General features: G+C 48.3%; 1 protein-coding gene across 3 annotated transcripts in view; it reads left to right on the top strand.

Moving 5' to 3' along the window:
* Positions 1-15,263, top strand: part of LINGO1 (leucine rich repeat and Ig domain containing 1) — a 478,102-nt gene extending 462,839 nt beyond the window's left edge. For all 3 annotated transcript variants that reach the window (XM_006126248.4, XM_025186223.2, XM_075897385.1), the window contains one exon: positions 13,056-15,263. In XM_006126248.4, the coding sequence (XP_006126310.1) occupies positions 13,068-14,909 (1,842 nt within the window). In that variant the 5' untranslated portion in view covers positions 13,056-13,067 and the 3' untranslated portion in view covers positions 14,910-15,263. The remainder of the gene's footprint in view (positions 1-13,055) is intronic.
* Positions 15,264-16,353: the final 1,090 nt, after the last annotated feature.

Raw genomic sequence — 16,353 nt, 5'->3', positions numbered from 1 at the left:
CACAACTGTTCTGCACCTCCACATTTCTTGTATTGCTGTTTTCTAAACCTCTTCTGTGTCATTTTCGATTAAGCTAATCAGAACTCCACACGCTAGTCCAGGTATTGGGGGAGGGGTCCATTGATTTCTATAGTGTGTTCTATTTCCCCTTCCATTCGTTTAACATTTCGTTTGGGGTTTGACTGCTGCCACCCATTTAGCTTCACACTCTTATTATTTAAATTGTAGTAGTACCTAAAAACTTCAACTGAGACCAGGCACTGTGCAAACAGTCAGAAACTGTCTCTGTCCCCAGAGAGGCGCTCAGTCTAGTAGACAAGTCAGACAAAAAGTAAGAGGGGAAACTGAGGCATAGGGTAGGGAAATGACCCAAGATCACCAGCAGAGCTGGAAATAGAAAGTCTTAATCAGAAGACAAAGCTTCTCGCCTCTTGTCACCACATCTTTCCCTTTTCCTGGTATGGGCCTGTCTCTGCCAATAGAGAGACAGCGCTAAGGAGTTTGGGGTTCTAGGTTCAAATGTCTTCATTTTCCTTTCATGTGAGAGATTGCTAGATAGAAGATAATAATGGGGGGGGGTGAAAACAAAGAGCAGGGAGACTAGGAGGAAGAAAGGTGGAACTACATAAAGAGGAGATGGGTGAACAGCAGAGGCTCTTGTGGGCAGAGCTGGATTCTGGCTAGGAGAGCAGGAAGGGGTAACTGCAGGATCAACTTTGTCACACAAACAGGTGGGTGCAGTCAGCAGAGGATAAGCAGGCTGGTGGGAGCTGGAATTTGCTGTAAGACTCCAGTTTTAACCCTCTAGTATGCTGGCTTCCTGCAGCCTAACCGTAACATTTAACCTACCCTGCCTGGAGCCAGGTGTAGTGTGCTCTTCACGTGCTTCTGTTAACAGACTCCAAACACACCTTGTGGGCTAGCTGCCTGTTCTCGGAGGTCAGCTGGGGATATAGATAAAGATATTGGATGGAAAAGGAGGCGGAGGCGGGAGAGAGAGCGAGCGAGCGAGCGAGCAAACGAATGATGGAAGCAAAGTGAATGATGGAGAGAGAAGGAAACAGATAGAGACGTGTTTGGCAAATTAAAGCTTTTCCCTTTGTTTTGCTGCTTTGCAGTTAGCTACAGGAACACTTAGCGCTGAGCCTGGGGTCTCGAGAAGCAACTCTCTTACCAGCAGGAAAGGTTGTTAAATATTTATTTTTAAAACTGGAGTCTTTAGCTCCGAAACATAGTCAGGTTCAATAAATGTGATTTGACTGGTGCAGCTGGGAGGAGGCGAGAGGGCTGAATCTGAGAGCCTTGTTTGTGAGGCTTGTTTGTAAACCAAAGATCTGGGCCCCGTTCTGGGCTGTGTACACCAGAGTCCAGATTCATGCTCCCAACATGGTAGGATCTGCTCACCGGTGCATTCATGCCAGGCTTCAGACATCCAGCCTCTCCATGCAGTGGGCTCCCTGCAGCATTCATCCAGCTGCACCACAGCACATCCCACTGACTTTGGTGTGTTACTTTCTTGCTCAGAAAATGTTTCCCAAAGTCACTGGAGATGCTTGGAGAGTCTCTCCTGGGCATGTGGCTTAAGGGTGAGCGTCCTGCTTTCTGTAATTTATAGTTACACCATAAATTTTTTTATGGTTTTTTTTATCAGCTGACTCTGAAATTTCTGATGTTTCTTTAAAAAAAAAATCTTGTTCTGTCAGTTTAGTGAAGTCCCACTCCCCATTCCTATTGCTCCTTGCCTAGAGACGGCACCCTCCAAGCTCTAGGATTCTGACTGCCATCCACTGAGCTACCCACCCTTACTATCATTTGAATTATCTCAGACTAGGGCCCCATTGTCCTATGCACTGTGCAAACACAAAGTTGGAGACCCTCTGTGCCTCAGAGACGCTCACAGGCTAGTAGACAAGCTAGACAAAACATGAGAGGAAACCGAGACACAGGGCGAGGAAATGACCAACCCAAGATCACCAGCAGAGCTAGAAATAAAAACAATTCCGGATTCGGAGGCTGGGGCAGCACAGAGAATCACATGGAGATGTCTTCTGCTAATAATAAGAATTATCACTCTCTATATATAAAAAAGTTTTTCCTGACAGGCGACAGAATGTTCCTGCCGGGTGACAGAATGACGACATCAGTGTCAACAGGCTCTTTCAGCAAAGCGAAAGCAGCCAGCCAGAGGTGGGTAGGTGAGAGTAGCAAGCAGAGGGCACAGCCCCCCTAATAATTAATTAATTAATTAATTAACCAACTCACATAAAGAGATTCTTATAAACAGGGCTGGGCAAAACTTCAGGGAGTCTGAGGAGTAATTAATCTTGCACACTGGCTTTGTGTAACAAATCCATGTGCACAAACTGTGTTTCTCAGGGCCGTGAAACTCTTGTGTTTTCTTTTTCCCTAAGGATGATTTCAGTTGTATTATTCTTGCTCCATTGTGTTTTCTTCTGTGGCTACAGGATAACTCGTTTGTTTCATTATGGAGAGGATCTTGCTGATTTAAGTGCTGTTAATCCTGATTGATATCATTGTATACATGCCAGATCACAATTAGAGCCACCACTTCACTCAACCCCCAAAATACCCCTAGGCTGGCACTAATGGGAATTATTGATGCTACTGGTATGGCCCAAGTGGAACTATGCAGATTTATGCCATCAGAGGAGTAGGCCTGTTGCTAGAGCCCTGAAAATCTGTGGATACCCACTTTATATCTGCAGGTATCTGTGGCTCATTTTTGCAGATACAGATAGGGTTGCCAGATGGCGGAAACAAAAATACCGAACATCCCACCACCACCAGGAAAAAATTTTGTGGAAGGAAAAAAAGGGGGGGGGGGACACCAAAGTTGTTGAGCCCCCCCCCAAAAAAACCCCTCCATGGACCTGGATCACTGCTAGGGGTTACCAAGTAGTCATTTACAAAAAAAAAAAAAAACCAGACACACTTCATCGGGGGAGAGACCAGCCAGGAAGGGAGCAGGGCCTGGAAACAGCTAACAAGGCAGGGGAACAGGGCTAGCCGGGGGAGGTGAGGGGGGCCAACGGGAAGCAGGGCTGGTGGGTTGGGGAGGAAGAGGTCGGGCGGAATGAGGCTGGCTGGGAGGAAGGGGGGCGGGAAGCACAGCTGGCGGGGGAGGGGAGGGGTGCAGCGGTGCTGGCCAGGGAAGATCAGGACGGGAAGTGGGGAAGAACCGGCCAGGAAGGGGGGGGGGGGAGGGTGAGTAAATTGGCCGGCGGGAAGCGGGACTGACCTGGGCACCTGCTGCCCGTCCCGCGCAGGCTCCCGGCGACGCACGAGCGAGGAGGCTTCCCCTCCCCCTCACACAACCAACTGAGGGCTCCTGGCGGCAATCGCGGCCACGCCTCCCAGCTGGGACTCCCAACCGCTCCCCCCGCCCCTGCCAGGCTTCCGTCTGGTGCCCAGTCACACAGACATTGCGCATGTCCGGTATTTTCTGATTTTTTTTACCAGACAGAGTGCGCAAATACTGGACTGTCTGGTACAATACCAGACACCTGGCAACCCTACAGATGTGGACGCAGACAAATTTTGTATCTAGAACCCTGCAAATTAGCAGATACCTGCTTTATATCCACAGATGTGGATGCAGAATCCGTGGATCATTTTTGCCGATGCCGATATGGATATCAATTTTGTATCTGTGCAGAGCTCTACCCATTGTACTTCATTTTTCATTACTATTTTTTTCCTTCTCTGCAACTTTTTTCCAATTTCTTCATTTTTGCTTTTCACTTTTGCCCTGTTTTTCTCTCTTTCTGCCTCTTCCCCCATTTTTCCCTTTGGCTCAGCTCTTCAGCTGGTGTAAATCAGTGTAGCTGATGTCTTGGTAAAACAAGTAGCTGGCTTTTCATCCTTGACACAGGGAAGTAAAGGTGGGAATTTTCTCTCTGCTCTCTTTCTCATAGACTTAAGATGACCTCAATAGCATTCAAGCTTGACCTTTGGACCCAGGATGTTCATATGGGCTTGAAAACAGCCCTGCTTATAAAACTGCATGGGAGGTTGGGACAGTCACACAGACATCGATGAAGGAAGTATTATGTACACAGAAAGGGCTGTCATGCAAAATAGTGCTGACACAAAACCATGCACAAGATCACAGCATAACAAGCCAAGGTGTTTTCCTCCCATACAGTCATACTGGCAGCTGTGCCTCATCAGTTACACCTAGGGAAGTTGTAGCAGATACACCCTGAGTGGAATTAGAGTGGTACTTTATTCCCACTTTGCACTGGTGTAAGTGATGATGGGAGGTGCCACTTTCCCTCTCCCCGGGCAGCATATTTTATACCTTTAAAGGTTACTGCTACATAACATGTGGCAGCCGCAGGAGTGAGCTTCAGACTAGGGCTCCTATGCCCAGTGTCTCAGGCCCGGGGGCCTAGGGAGAGCAGTGGGTTTCAAAGCAGGAAGTCCAAACTGAACCACGTCATCGACACAGCTGTGTTTAGCTTCAGAGCATGAGCCCAAGCCCATCACACTAAGGTCTGAGACCTGCTGCTAGGAGCTATGTAGATTAAACCCTCAGAGCAGAAAACTACACAAGACACAGCACAGGCCTCTCGCCAACCATCAGTCAGCAAACCAGAGGGAGGGAAAGGGGGGTAGAGAAACCAGTCGAAACCATGGAGAAATCCCCATCTAGATACCTAGACCAGATTCCTTCCTTGAAAGTGCTCTGGCCCCTTCCCAAGAAAGATCCACATATTCTACACCTCCTGCTAGATTAACTACCACCTGCCAAGCAAAGCCAGCTGCTCATCCCTGCTAGTCCAGGAAGTGTCCCTTCGGAGGAATGGATCTTATTTCTCAGGACAAGTTATGGGCAGAGCTGTGTGCTTGGGCAGTTATCTTCTCTTCCCACTCACACTCATTTTACACCTGTTGAATCCCAGTGTCTTGGTGGAGTCACTTCTGGTTTGCATCAGTGCAAGTGGGGCCAGAGTGGCTGGATCCTGATTTTTCCATTGCTCTGCATCCATCCACCCCGTGAGGATCTTTACCAGGGGGCATTTACATCCTTTTGGCATTGATGTGACTCTCTAGGTACAGGGCAACAGGGAATCAAGTGAGTGCCAGAGCAGAGGGCACATTTATTGGATTTGCCCTCATTGAGCAAATTCAAGTGTGTTCCAAACTCTGCCAGACCCCTTCATCTCAGCCTCCTTCCCCTTCCAACACGCCAGCTGCCACAAGCCTCCCAAGGCAGCCTCCAGCATCTCCCCCCTCCCATTCTTCCCATTTCAGTTTTTCCTCTTTCAACACTCTGACATTTAATTAAAGCATCAGAGTCAATAATTCGACTGAGGAGCGCCTACTGCAAGCCCCCAGATGGGGCATTCTGCTCTGTTCCTTCTCACCCGGGCATCTGTGGATCAGATGCAGGCATGTTGAAACAGATCTCTCTTCATGCTATGGCACCTCCCTGTGTCTGAACCTCGTCCAAAGCCTTGGAGTTGGTGGAAAGACACCCACAGATTTAAATGCCCCTAATAAGAAGCCTGTGCAATAGAACAAGGATTGGCAGAGCACCAGCTGCAACTCAGTTTGAGATCATTCAGCAATGCGGAGGAATTCCAGCACTGTGGGTGATACCGGGGGGTCTCCAGTAATTGCTGCATGATCTGGGCTAGGTTGACCGCATCAGCTCATGCAAAAATCTTGATTTGTAGAAGTGGGTGTCTATCCCCAGGCTACCTTGAAACGTATATGTTTTGCTCCAAAATGTCCAAAGGCAAACGAGAACCAGAAGTGATTTAAAGCTTCTCTTCACTCTGTATTTTTCAGTTCATTCGTTGCCTTTATCCCGGATCTTTTATGTAGCCTCAGCTATTAGCATCATGGATGTTTTTGTCAGGGCTTGTATTTATCATGGCTTTAAATTTAGCCCAGAACCAATATTACATGAGGTGAGTCTAGACTTTAATTCTATGCAAGTAGGTTTGCCTGGTCTGTAATAATAATCAGATTTTGCTTTGTTCATTTATCATGTTTGCTCATCTTTTTAACTGGGCTGCCAAAGCATTAAATTCTCCCACTGAAAGCTTATTTGGCTGTTGTTGTTTTTCATGTCTGTGCAGTTACTAAAAGGCTCAGGCAAAGAACATGTAACCAGGCAAATTATCACCTTGTCGCTGTGTGGGGTGTAGGGCCAGATCCTCAGCTGGGCTAAATCCGCCCCAGTGGATCTCTGCTCAGGAGGAACCTAGTGTCGTTGAATGGTGGCATTTATGGAAGGTCATGACTGAGGTGCCCTGCCAGATCTGTGCAGAGGGCTCAGGGTAGAGAATAGAGGAGGAGGCTGGAAGTCAGAATTAAGTGCACTGACCAAGTTCTCATGGGTCTAGGACTGGAACAAGAGTCAGGGTAGCAAACCACAATCAAGGTGCATTGCCAAAGCTGTTGTCATGTCAGAGCTGTTGCAAATCACAATGAATAAAGAATAGGGTTGCCAGGTGTCCGATATTGACCCGGACAGTCTGATATTTTCGCCTCCTGCCCGGTAAAAAAAAAATTCAGAAAATACCAGACACCTGAAATGTCCAGTATTTTCTGATTTCCCCCCCCCCCCAACCCCCCAGCCAGGAGGTGAAAATCCCAGGTGCTTACTGGGTTCCGCTGGGAAGCTGTTCAGCTTGGAGCACGGAGACAAGATGGCAGATGGCCATCAGCAGCCTGTTAGGGCTAAAAAGCCTCGAAAGCGTTTCTTAAAAGGGTCACACTGCTTTTTTTTTTTCTTTTTTTTTCTCAACAGCATTTTTTTCCCGGTGGGGGTTTTTTTTTTTTTTTTTTTTTTTTAGAGGGGGAGGAGGAGAGGGAAGGGTTCGGTATGTTTGGTTAAACCATCTGGCAACTCTAATAAAGAGCCAAATTCACCGCAGGTGTGATTCCACTGACACTGGAGCAGAAACCCCCTGGAAGAACTTGGCATACGTTAGAGGAATTTTTTGGGAAGCTGAGATTGTTAATATCCAGAGCTAGGATTTAGATACCACAACAACCCCACCCATTCCTGCACCTGTTTGAAGCTGGCATTAGCAGTTGCCCATAAGGGTGAGTGTGGACATTTCAGCTAAGAATACATCCAAATAAGGCAAGCTATTTTTCAGTACAATGAGGTGAAGTCTTTCCAATCTCAGTGCAATTAGACCCTTTAGACTGTGTTTTGCTTTGCATATGGTGTTTTGCTTTTTTATGTCTCTCTCAGCAAGACTGTGAGTACAGGGAATTGGATTCCAAGAGAGACTATTAAAGAGAAAACACATGCATTCTGAAAGCATGCAGTCTGAGCGACAGCACTGCAAAACTGTTCCTTTCACTGCATGTGATGTGATGCAACAAAGGGTTTAGAGTGGTACTTGCTGCCCATTTCCATCAGAGTTACAGCACGTTAACTGGGGTTTCTACATCTTCTGAGAAGACGTGGTTTTTTGGGTTTTTTTCCAGAGATGCAAAGTTTATTCCGACAGTTGCAAAATAAATAGTGCCTTTCGGTCTGATGGATATTGCACGAGCGTGAAAACAGCTTGTTTAGCCTCCTTGGAATGGGCCCTGCTTGGAAAATCTTCTCTTCCTTGAGGATATGTTTAGACAGTCACTCATTTGTCTGCACGTGGCTTCTTTTGGTTCTGCCTTCCTTTGGCTCCCTGAATACCACTGCTGCCCACTCACTCAACAAGGGTCCCAGTTTGTCTTGATTATAGGAATATGCAGGGCATACACACACAAAGTGCATCAGCTGAGGACTCTATGGTTATGACCGAGACCTACAATTCTTAGGTATTGTCCCAGTACCAGCAGCCATTTATATCTTGCAGGATGATTCAGGCCTCATCTCTGGGATATGTAAATACTGTGCCAGTGAAACTAACATCATTAGCATTTATTACAATGGTCAGCATAGTCGGTTATGCCATGAAGGATGATTAATAAGAAGTATGCTACATTTATTTAACCCTTTGTGGCCTTAACCAGTTTTCAATGAAGCCAATGGCGACCTTTCCACTGATTTTGGTGAGTGTTAGATCAGCCTGTTAGTAATGATTGGCAAGCTGTTGACAAATTATGTACATGCAGGAATCGTTTTGCAGACCCCTGAAATGCAGCCACCTCTGGGTAGAACACATCAGCTGTTCAACAGCGCCCAGCAACGCTACACAGCAATTTAGGGCAAGCAGTGCAGAATGCTGTATCAAATTGAAATGGTGGGAGGAATTCAGTGTCAGCCACTGTAATTAATACTCCACTTTGGATTGGACCAAAACATTACTGTTTCATAGGGTTTCTGGTTTATGAGATGGTGAAAACTGATACATTTATGGATTGCACATCCCTTTTCATTCCTGCATTTGCAAAAATGTTCAAATCTTTTTTGGAAGGAAAGTGAGTTATGCGTGGGACATCTTTCTACGTGAAATGATGGATATAAACAGAAGCAATGAAACTAATGCGCAGAGTACATCCAAGAGCCATAAATAGCGCCAGGCAAAGTAATGCACAGGATATATGTAATGATGGAGATAAACTGAACCAGCGAAGGTAATGTGTGGAGTATATTCAGCGATAGCCATAAATAGCATTAGTGAAGGCAATGCGGAGTGTATATGTAACAATGGATATAAACAGAGCCAGGGGTAGCTGTACATATAATGTACAATATTAATGCGATTTGATCCTTCATAATAGCTTGAGCAACATAAAACATAAGTGCACTAGAAGCAATGTGACATGCAGCTTTAGCATGCCGCTGACAAGGGGATGGGATTGTTTATGGTTTGAAGGTATAAGCTGCCATTCAAAGCCATAACTCCCCCGGAATAACTTTATATAATGCTCAGTGTCTTCCCATACCAAGATTTTCACTAGCTCATCTCCCTTCATTCATTTCACTTTCAAATTGCCTCTTCCGTTCCGGAGCAGAGAGGGCTGGGCATGAGCAGGGAAGCATCCCGAGTGATTGCCTGTCTTTCACTTCAGGCCTCCGAGGAAGTGAGCTAGATCTCACAAAAGCTGAATCCCTAATACATTTGTGAATCTCTAAGGTGCCACCAAGACTCCTGGTTGTTTTAGTCCAGCCACGAGCCCTTGCAGGGGATAGTGGATTTGCAGTGTGTCTCTTGCTAGCTGCCATGTGAAGGCTGGGTGGGATGAGTTAATGCATTCTTTTTTTCAGAAGAAAATCAAGGTTCACCATTCCCCAAATCCCAGCATGATCTTGCCCCTTGCCGTGGGGTACAAACAAGGAACAGCTCTCTGGAGTGTAAATCAGTGATCAACTCATCTGTGTCAGGACATAAGAATAGGGCCATTTAAATGACTGATGAGGAAGCTGGGGTTTGCCTCAGGGAAATAACTGGGGGAAGAGGTGAGGACAGCATGGGAGGGTGCACACATGCATTCAGGGTTGGATCACCTGCATCACTTCCCTGAAACCACTAGAGAGCAGATCCTAGGGACAAAGTATGTAGCACCCGCAAAGGCCATACCTGGAAAGCTCTGACCCACCCTGTTAAAGGATCCTTCGTGGTTCTGATTAGAAATGTAAGAGGTTAATCTTGCCAGTTAAACTCCCCACTGTGCGGAGCCGGCAGCCTGGGAAGCAGCGTGGCTGCTGACCCGCAAAGCGTTTAACCAAGTAACCGACTGAATTTCAATTGGTTACACGGTTAGTGTTTTTAAAATGTGTAAATCAGTAGTCCCGGTGTTGTGTTGTCATGGTGATAATGTTTCAGTACGTAGCCAGTGCTGGCATTGCACCCCCAGCCAAAGCTAGGTCAGATCTGACTCCAGAAGGATGGCCAGGACTGTAGGCAGGGCCGACTTCTCCATTAGGCACAGTGCCTAAGGCCCATGATACTTTTAGGGGCTCATGAAAATGTTTTAATTTCTTTTAAAATCAGAAGGAAAAAAATGAACTTTTAGGGTTGAATAAAATGTTTTAATTTTTTTCTCATACCAGAAAAAAATGAAACTTTTAGGGCCCACGAAAATCTATTAAATTTTGCCTAAAACAGAAAAAAAAATGTTGAAGTATTTAAAGTTATATCAAAAATAATTTTTAATATTTTTTTATGGAGGAAGGGGCCCACGAAGGCAAAAGTGTCTAGGGCCCACGAAAGTCATAGTGCGGTCCTGACTGTAGGTAAAACCACTTCAGGTTATCACACAAATCTCTTCCTATGGATTTGTCCCATTTTGCTCCTCACAGGTGCAGAAATCAAGTAGCATTTCTGTCTCTCATCAGAGACTTTTCCCAGGCTCCGTCCCACACTGGACAGGAAATCCACCAGAAATTCTTCTCTTGGGGACCTGTTTTGCTTTGATGCAGAAATCCGACTAGTTTTTCTCATCCTTTCTCCAGATGAATGAAGCCAAGTAAGGGACCAGGTATAAGATTAGGACAGATTTTGTTAGCAAAGAGACCTCAGCAATGGTGCTCACAGGACATTCCTGGATCCCATTCCTGTGTAAAGTAGATTTTGTTTCCTTTGCTAGTGCAGTTCTGCTGCCAGTCTGGGGATGGAAATTCGGAGCCCCTCTATTGCAGGGACTGGTCCTTGTATGTACATAGTGTGTTGTTTTCCAGGCCTCTGTGATCTGATGTAATTCAAAGCAACAGGAAAAAGGAGATTGTTAAGTGTTTTTACTTTGGATTCCAGAGGCAGCCATGGATGCTGGGAGCCATATTGTGCTATTTTCCCCCCACTGGTCTAAAGATGGTGACCAAAACAAAAAAAAAGCTACTGGGGCTGGCTCAGAGGCAAGAAACTTCAAAGCAGTGTTATAGATTCTGAAATCCCAGGCTTGGTTTTTAAATGCTGAATGATAGTTTGGAAGTGCCCAGTGATCTGAGAAGATGTTGCAATCCTGGGTAAATTGCCTTTTTACTGATGGGAAGCTAAGGCACAGGAGAGGTTAAGTAACTTGTCCAAGAACACAGAGAAGAGCCAGGAGTGGAATCCAGCCGCTCTGGCTCCGAGACCCCTCTTGTAGCTACTACACATTGTGCCTGATGGAAGTGGTTCAGTGGAGTAGAGTTGGTGCCAGTCAAAAGGAACATCCCAAGGGCCATGCAATTCCGTTCCCTACTGAGAAGGGTTTGAGGCTGGAAAAACAAAGACTGTTGGATGAATAGTGATGGGAAATTTACAAAGAGCCTCCCCCCCCCCCAATCTGGACCTCTAAATAAGTTGGTCTGGCCAGCTGGATGGGTTTCCCTGGGTCTCTAGTCTGCTATGAATGCTTCATTCAGGCACCTCTGTATTCAAAAGGCAGGTTTTGTATTCAGGATCCATCTACAGGGGGCCTCATTTCAAGAGCTTGTGTGCGTGTGTGCAGCATTCCTCGTTTGATCAGATCAAAAGCGGGGGCTCAAGTTTGCCCAGGACTGGCTTTGGACAAGTAAACAAGGGCATCCACACCATGGCTTCCCTTTTTCCTCAGGCCCCTCGGTGCCAAGCAGATAACCGGGATAGGAAGGGGGAAGGTCACTGAGCTCCTACCAAAAGCCCATGGCAGCCCATGGCAGATCATGCTTCCTGCTTCCTTGGCACCTCATTAGGGCACTGCTGGCCGAGGTGCAGGCCCCCCCTTTCTGCATGTACCTCACCCCCCAACTCGGACTTCACCTGGAGAAGCTGTCCTGAGCAGACTGCACAGCAAGCTTGTTAGCGAATTCGGGCTCTCAGTCCAGGGTGGGGCAGTTGGGACAGACACACTTTTCAGCCAGTTAACACCTCAGTAATAGACGCTCTTTCAGCATGGGTGGTTTTGTCAGATCACTTTGCTGTGAGAAATTATATTAAAGCTTCCAGGCTTTGTCATTGTGCGCAGTCGTACTGCATAACCGCTTCACTGTGGCATTCCCCATCCCCAGCCGCACCGCCTGCAGCCCAGTTTGAGCAGCACCATGGCCCACTGGGGAGAGCACTGAGCAGGAGACCTGGTTAGAGTCCTGACTCCATCACTGACTGGCAGTGTGACCTTGGTCAAGTCACTTCCCCTCTGTTTCCCCTCCAGCCCTTTGTGTGTCTGCTCTAGACGTTGGGTTCTTTGGGACAGCCATGGGCTCTTACTGCAAGCACCCCGCCCAGGACAGCCCTGGACCATTACCCATTGCCCTCTCCATAACAGGTATCCCCTGCACTCATCAGGCCAGGTTAGTCACGAGCAGCCCAACCTATTGCCAGGCCGGGGGGCAGAAATGTTAACCTCCTTTGCCAGTCAATGTGGGTGCCAAAAGATCAGTGTGAAGTAGAGTTCCCTGCCCAGAGACCCTGTGAATTCAGAGTCATGGAGCAGAAATTCAAACCCACTCAAGCAGCTGAACCACATTTAAATTTGCCTAGTTGGCCGTTTCTGTGGCTGCAATTTGGAAATCTGTCCAGAGGGAAGGGACTCCTAGGGACAGTCCCAGCCCCATGGGACGGAGGGGGGTAATGGGAAGACAAGGAAAAATCCAAGCTGCGGGGCAGGAGCTGCCTCTGGAGGAGGACAGGAGCATAGGGGCCTTTGCCCCACAATTAGAGGTAAACGCACAGTGAGGTGCCAGCCTGAAGGCAGAACGTGCCAGTCCTGATGGCCACTTTCCCCCCTTGGACACTGCTGCTGCGGCGAGTTCTAAGACTGAGCTAGGAGGGCAGGAAAAGTGATGGGCAGGGAGAAACCCAAAGATGACCAGTCACTGGACAGCTGTCTGGCTGGATAGTACGGGGACTGGTACTAGTGAAGTGCTGCTCACCTGCAGCTCATCAGGTGTGCGTGTTCTGCTCCCTTCGGTGCTGTGCAGACAGGTGTGCCTGGCTGGAGGTGTGGCACTGAGAATGATAGCATCGCCATGGCCCTGTGTACGCAGAGTATCCAGCCTGGACCAAGCAGGTATTTCCCCTGTAGTTAATACCTGCACTGGCAGGCCAATGAACCTGGAAGCTGACTTGAACTGAAGGGACTTTTGCCTTTCTGCTGGGCTTTATTTGCTAACCATGGCTCTTCTTCCCTCCCCCTCTTTGTTTTTGTGTTGCTTGCAGGTGAGAGAGAGGATGAAAGCTGGGGAGGTGAGCATGCATAACCCAATCCTGGCCTGCTGGCAGCCGATCCTCCTCCTGATGCTGGGATCCATCCTCTCCGGCTCTGCCACGGGCTGCCCGCCCCGCTGTGAGTGCTCTGCCCAAGAGCGCTCGGTGCTGTGCCATCGGAAGCGATTCATCGCCGTCCCCGAGGGGATTCCCACGGAGACTCGGCTCCTGGACTTGAGTAAGAACCGAATCAAGACTCTCAACCAGGATGAGTTTGCCAACTACCCTCACCTGGAGGAGCTGGAGTTAAACGAGAACACTATCAGTGCCATTGAGCCTGGGGCTTTCAACAACCTCTATAACCTCAGGACTCTGGGACTCAGGAGTAACCGGCTCAAGCTGATCCCCTTGGGGGTGTTCACTGGACTCAGCAATCTTACCAAGCTAGACATTAGTGAGAACAAAATTGTGATCCTCCTAGACTACATGTTCCAGGACTTGTATAACCTGAAGTCTTTGGAGGTTGGGGACAATGACCTGGTCTACATCTCCCACCGGGCCTTTAGCGGCCTCAACAGCTTGGAGCAGCTGACGCTGGAAAAATGCAACTTGACCTCCATCCCTACGGAGGCGCTGTCTCACTTGCACGGCTTGATTGTGCTGAGGCTGCGCCACCTGAACATCAACGCCATCAGGGATTACTCCTTTAGGAGGCTCTACAGGCTTAAGGTCCTTGAGATCTCCCACTGGCCCTATCTGGATACCATGACGTCTAACTGCCTCTATGGACTGAACCTGACGTCCTTGTCCATCACCCACTGCAATCTGACTTCCATCCCCTATGTGTCTGTCAGGCACTTAGTTTATCTCAGGTTCCTGAACCTGTCCTACAACCCCATCCTCACTGTTGAGGGCTCCATGCTGCATGACTTGCTGCGGCTGCAGGAGATCCAGCTGGTGGGAGGGCAGCTCTCCATGGTGGAGCCCTATGCCTTCAGAGGTCTGAACTACTTGCGCATCCTGAACGTGTCTGGGAACCTGCTGACCACACTGGAGGAATCTGCCTTCCACTCAGTGGGGAACCTGGAGACGCTCATTTTGGATAACAACCCTTTGGCCTGTGACTGCCGGCTGCTTTGGATTTTCCGACGCCGCTGGAGGTTGAACTTCAACAAACAGCAGCCCACCTGTTCCACTCCCGAGTTTGTCCAGGGAAAGGAGTTCAAAGACTTCCCCGACGTGCTCCTGCCCAACTATTTCACCTGCCGCCGGGCGCGCATACGAGACCGCAAGCCACAGCAGATCTTCGTGGATGAGGGCCACACAGTGCATTTTGTGTGCCGGGCAGATGGGGATCCACCCCCAACGATCACATGGCTCTCTCCGAAGAAGCACCTCATCTCTACCAAAACCAATGGGCGACTCACGGTCTTTCCTGATGGCACTCTGGAGGTGCGCTATGCCCAGATCCAGGACAATGGCACTTACCTATGCATCGCCAGCAATGCGGGTGGCAATGACACCATGCTGGCCCACCTTCACGTGCGGAGCTACTCCCCAGACTGGCCCCACCAGCCTAACAAGACCTTTGCTTTCATCTCCAACCAGCCCAATGAGAGCGACGCCAACAGTACACGCGCCACCGTGCCTTTCCCCTTCGACATCAAGACTCTCATCATCGCCACCACGATGGGTTTTATCTCCTTCCTAGGTGTGGTGCTCTTCTGTCTGGTGCTTCTCTTCCTGTGGAGCCGGGGGAAAGGCAACACGAAGCACAACATTGAGATCGAGTATGTGCCGCGCAAGTCTGACGCTGGCATCAGCTCTGCCGATGCACCGCGCAAGTTCAACATGAAAATGATCTAACCAGAAGCAATTTGCAAATAATAAAGTTTTTTTAAAAACAAAACAGAACGTTGCTACAAACATGCCGACCTCTCTCCTAATCTGAACCGCCCGGTCCTCTTGTTCTATCCCCACCTCTCTGCACCACCACTCCTTCCTCCTCTTTATACCAGGAAAACATTCTGCTGATGTCTCCAGGACTCCGGTGTTTGTAAGGACATGGTCTGACATCGGTGTCAGATCTAATGACAAGAGGGGGAAAAGAAAAAAAGAAAACAAATCAATAAAAAGTTATGAACTTCCCTTGTAACTGATTTCAATAATTATGGATTTTTATGAAAAATTGAAATAAAAAAACCCGCCCTATTTCCTAGAGATAGTTGGAATGCAAAATCTTGACTTCTTGATCTGTCCAGTTCTGTATCTGATTGAGTTTTATTTTTCTTCCTCTTCTCTAACTCTCTAGTGGTGGCGGATGCTGGGGCTTCCATCCAAATGACTCCTAGTGTGAGCCAGAGCTCCCTGTTGCACTAGGGAAAGGCTCTTGCCTCAGCAGAGGAGAAAGTACAAGTTCTGCTGTGACTTGCAGCCCCGGGCACACCTCTGAAGGGAAGCGGGTTGCTGGGAGATCAGTCCAGGTAGAATTCGGCCCGATGTGTTGGTGGTCCTTTTTAGATCAAAAGTATCAAATTATCAGCAATTGGGCCACCGCCTTTCCCTGTGCACTGCTTGAGGGTCAAAGTGTTCTACGCCTTTTTTTCCTCGGTCCTTATCAGAATCTGGAGGTCAGCTGTGCTGTCTCTATGTACCAGTAAATGGCTTCCTCTTGTCAGCTGAATCTCCAGCCTTTGGTTTGAACTATCAAGGTTCAGTTCCACTGCTCTGAAATGTCCCAACCAGGCCTTTCCCAGGAGTGTTTCCGGGCATGCTAGCCTGGGTTTCCAGGGTTTTCCGGGATTAACAGGTAGAAGGGGGCCTGTTATTTAATTCATCCATGGGTGTTCTGTGGGGAGAGGGCTCTTTTCAACAGCTATGAATAATGGTGTTAGAGATGCTGCCTGGTGTTGCTCTCCTACTGGCCTTCTCCTCCCCTAACTCCCCTGCCTTCTACAGAATGGCTCTTGATTTGCATGGCTGTACATGGGAAGTCAGGCGAAGAGAGCAGTCTGCGGCTACTAGCCTCTGCTGCTGTCAGTGCATAGCCTCTCTCCAGCGGGGGCTGTGGCAAACAGACTGAGAAAGGGGTGTTGGGCTTTCTAGAGTCAGCCTGCCTTGGCACAGCCACCCAACCTTTCATTGACTTCAGTGGTGCAACCAGGGTGCTGCTGAGGGCAGAAGTCAGTGCTGGAGCTGGGGTGGAAAGGCTGTGCCTTCTAACCTGGCATCTGTGGCCCCTAGGCTGCCTCTGTGCACCAAAAGGAATCTGTTAACTACCACATCCACCTATGCCCACCCCGAAGGTCCC

This window comes from Pelodiscus sinensis, chromosome 14 (assembly GCF_049634645.1).
Source record: "Pelodiscus sinensis isolate JC-2024 chromosome 14, ASM4963464v1, whole genome shotgun sequence".
Classification (NCBI taxonomy): Eukaryota; Metazoa; Chordata; order Testudines; family Trionychidae; genus Pelodiscus; species Pelodiscus sinensis.
Note: the sequence above shows the minus strand (reverse complement) of the source record. Positions and strands in the feature narration are given on the sequence as shown.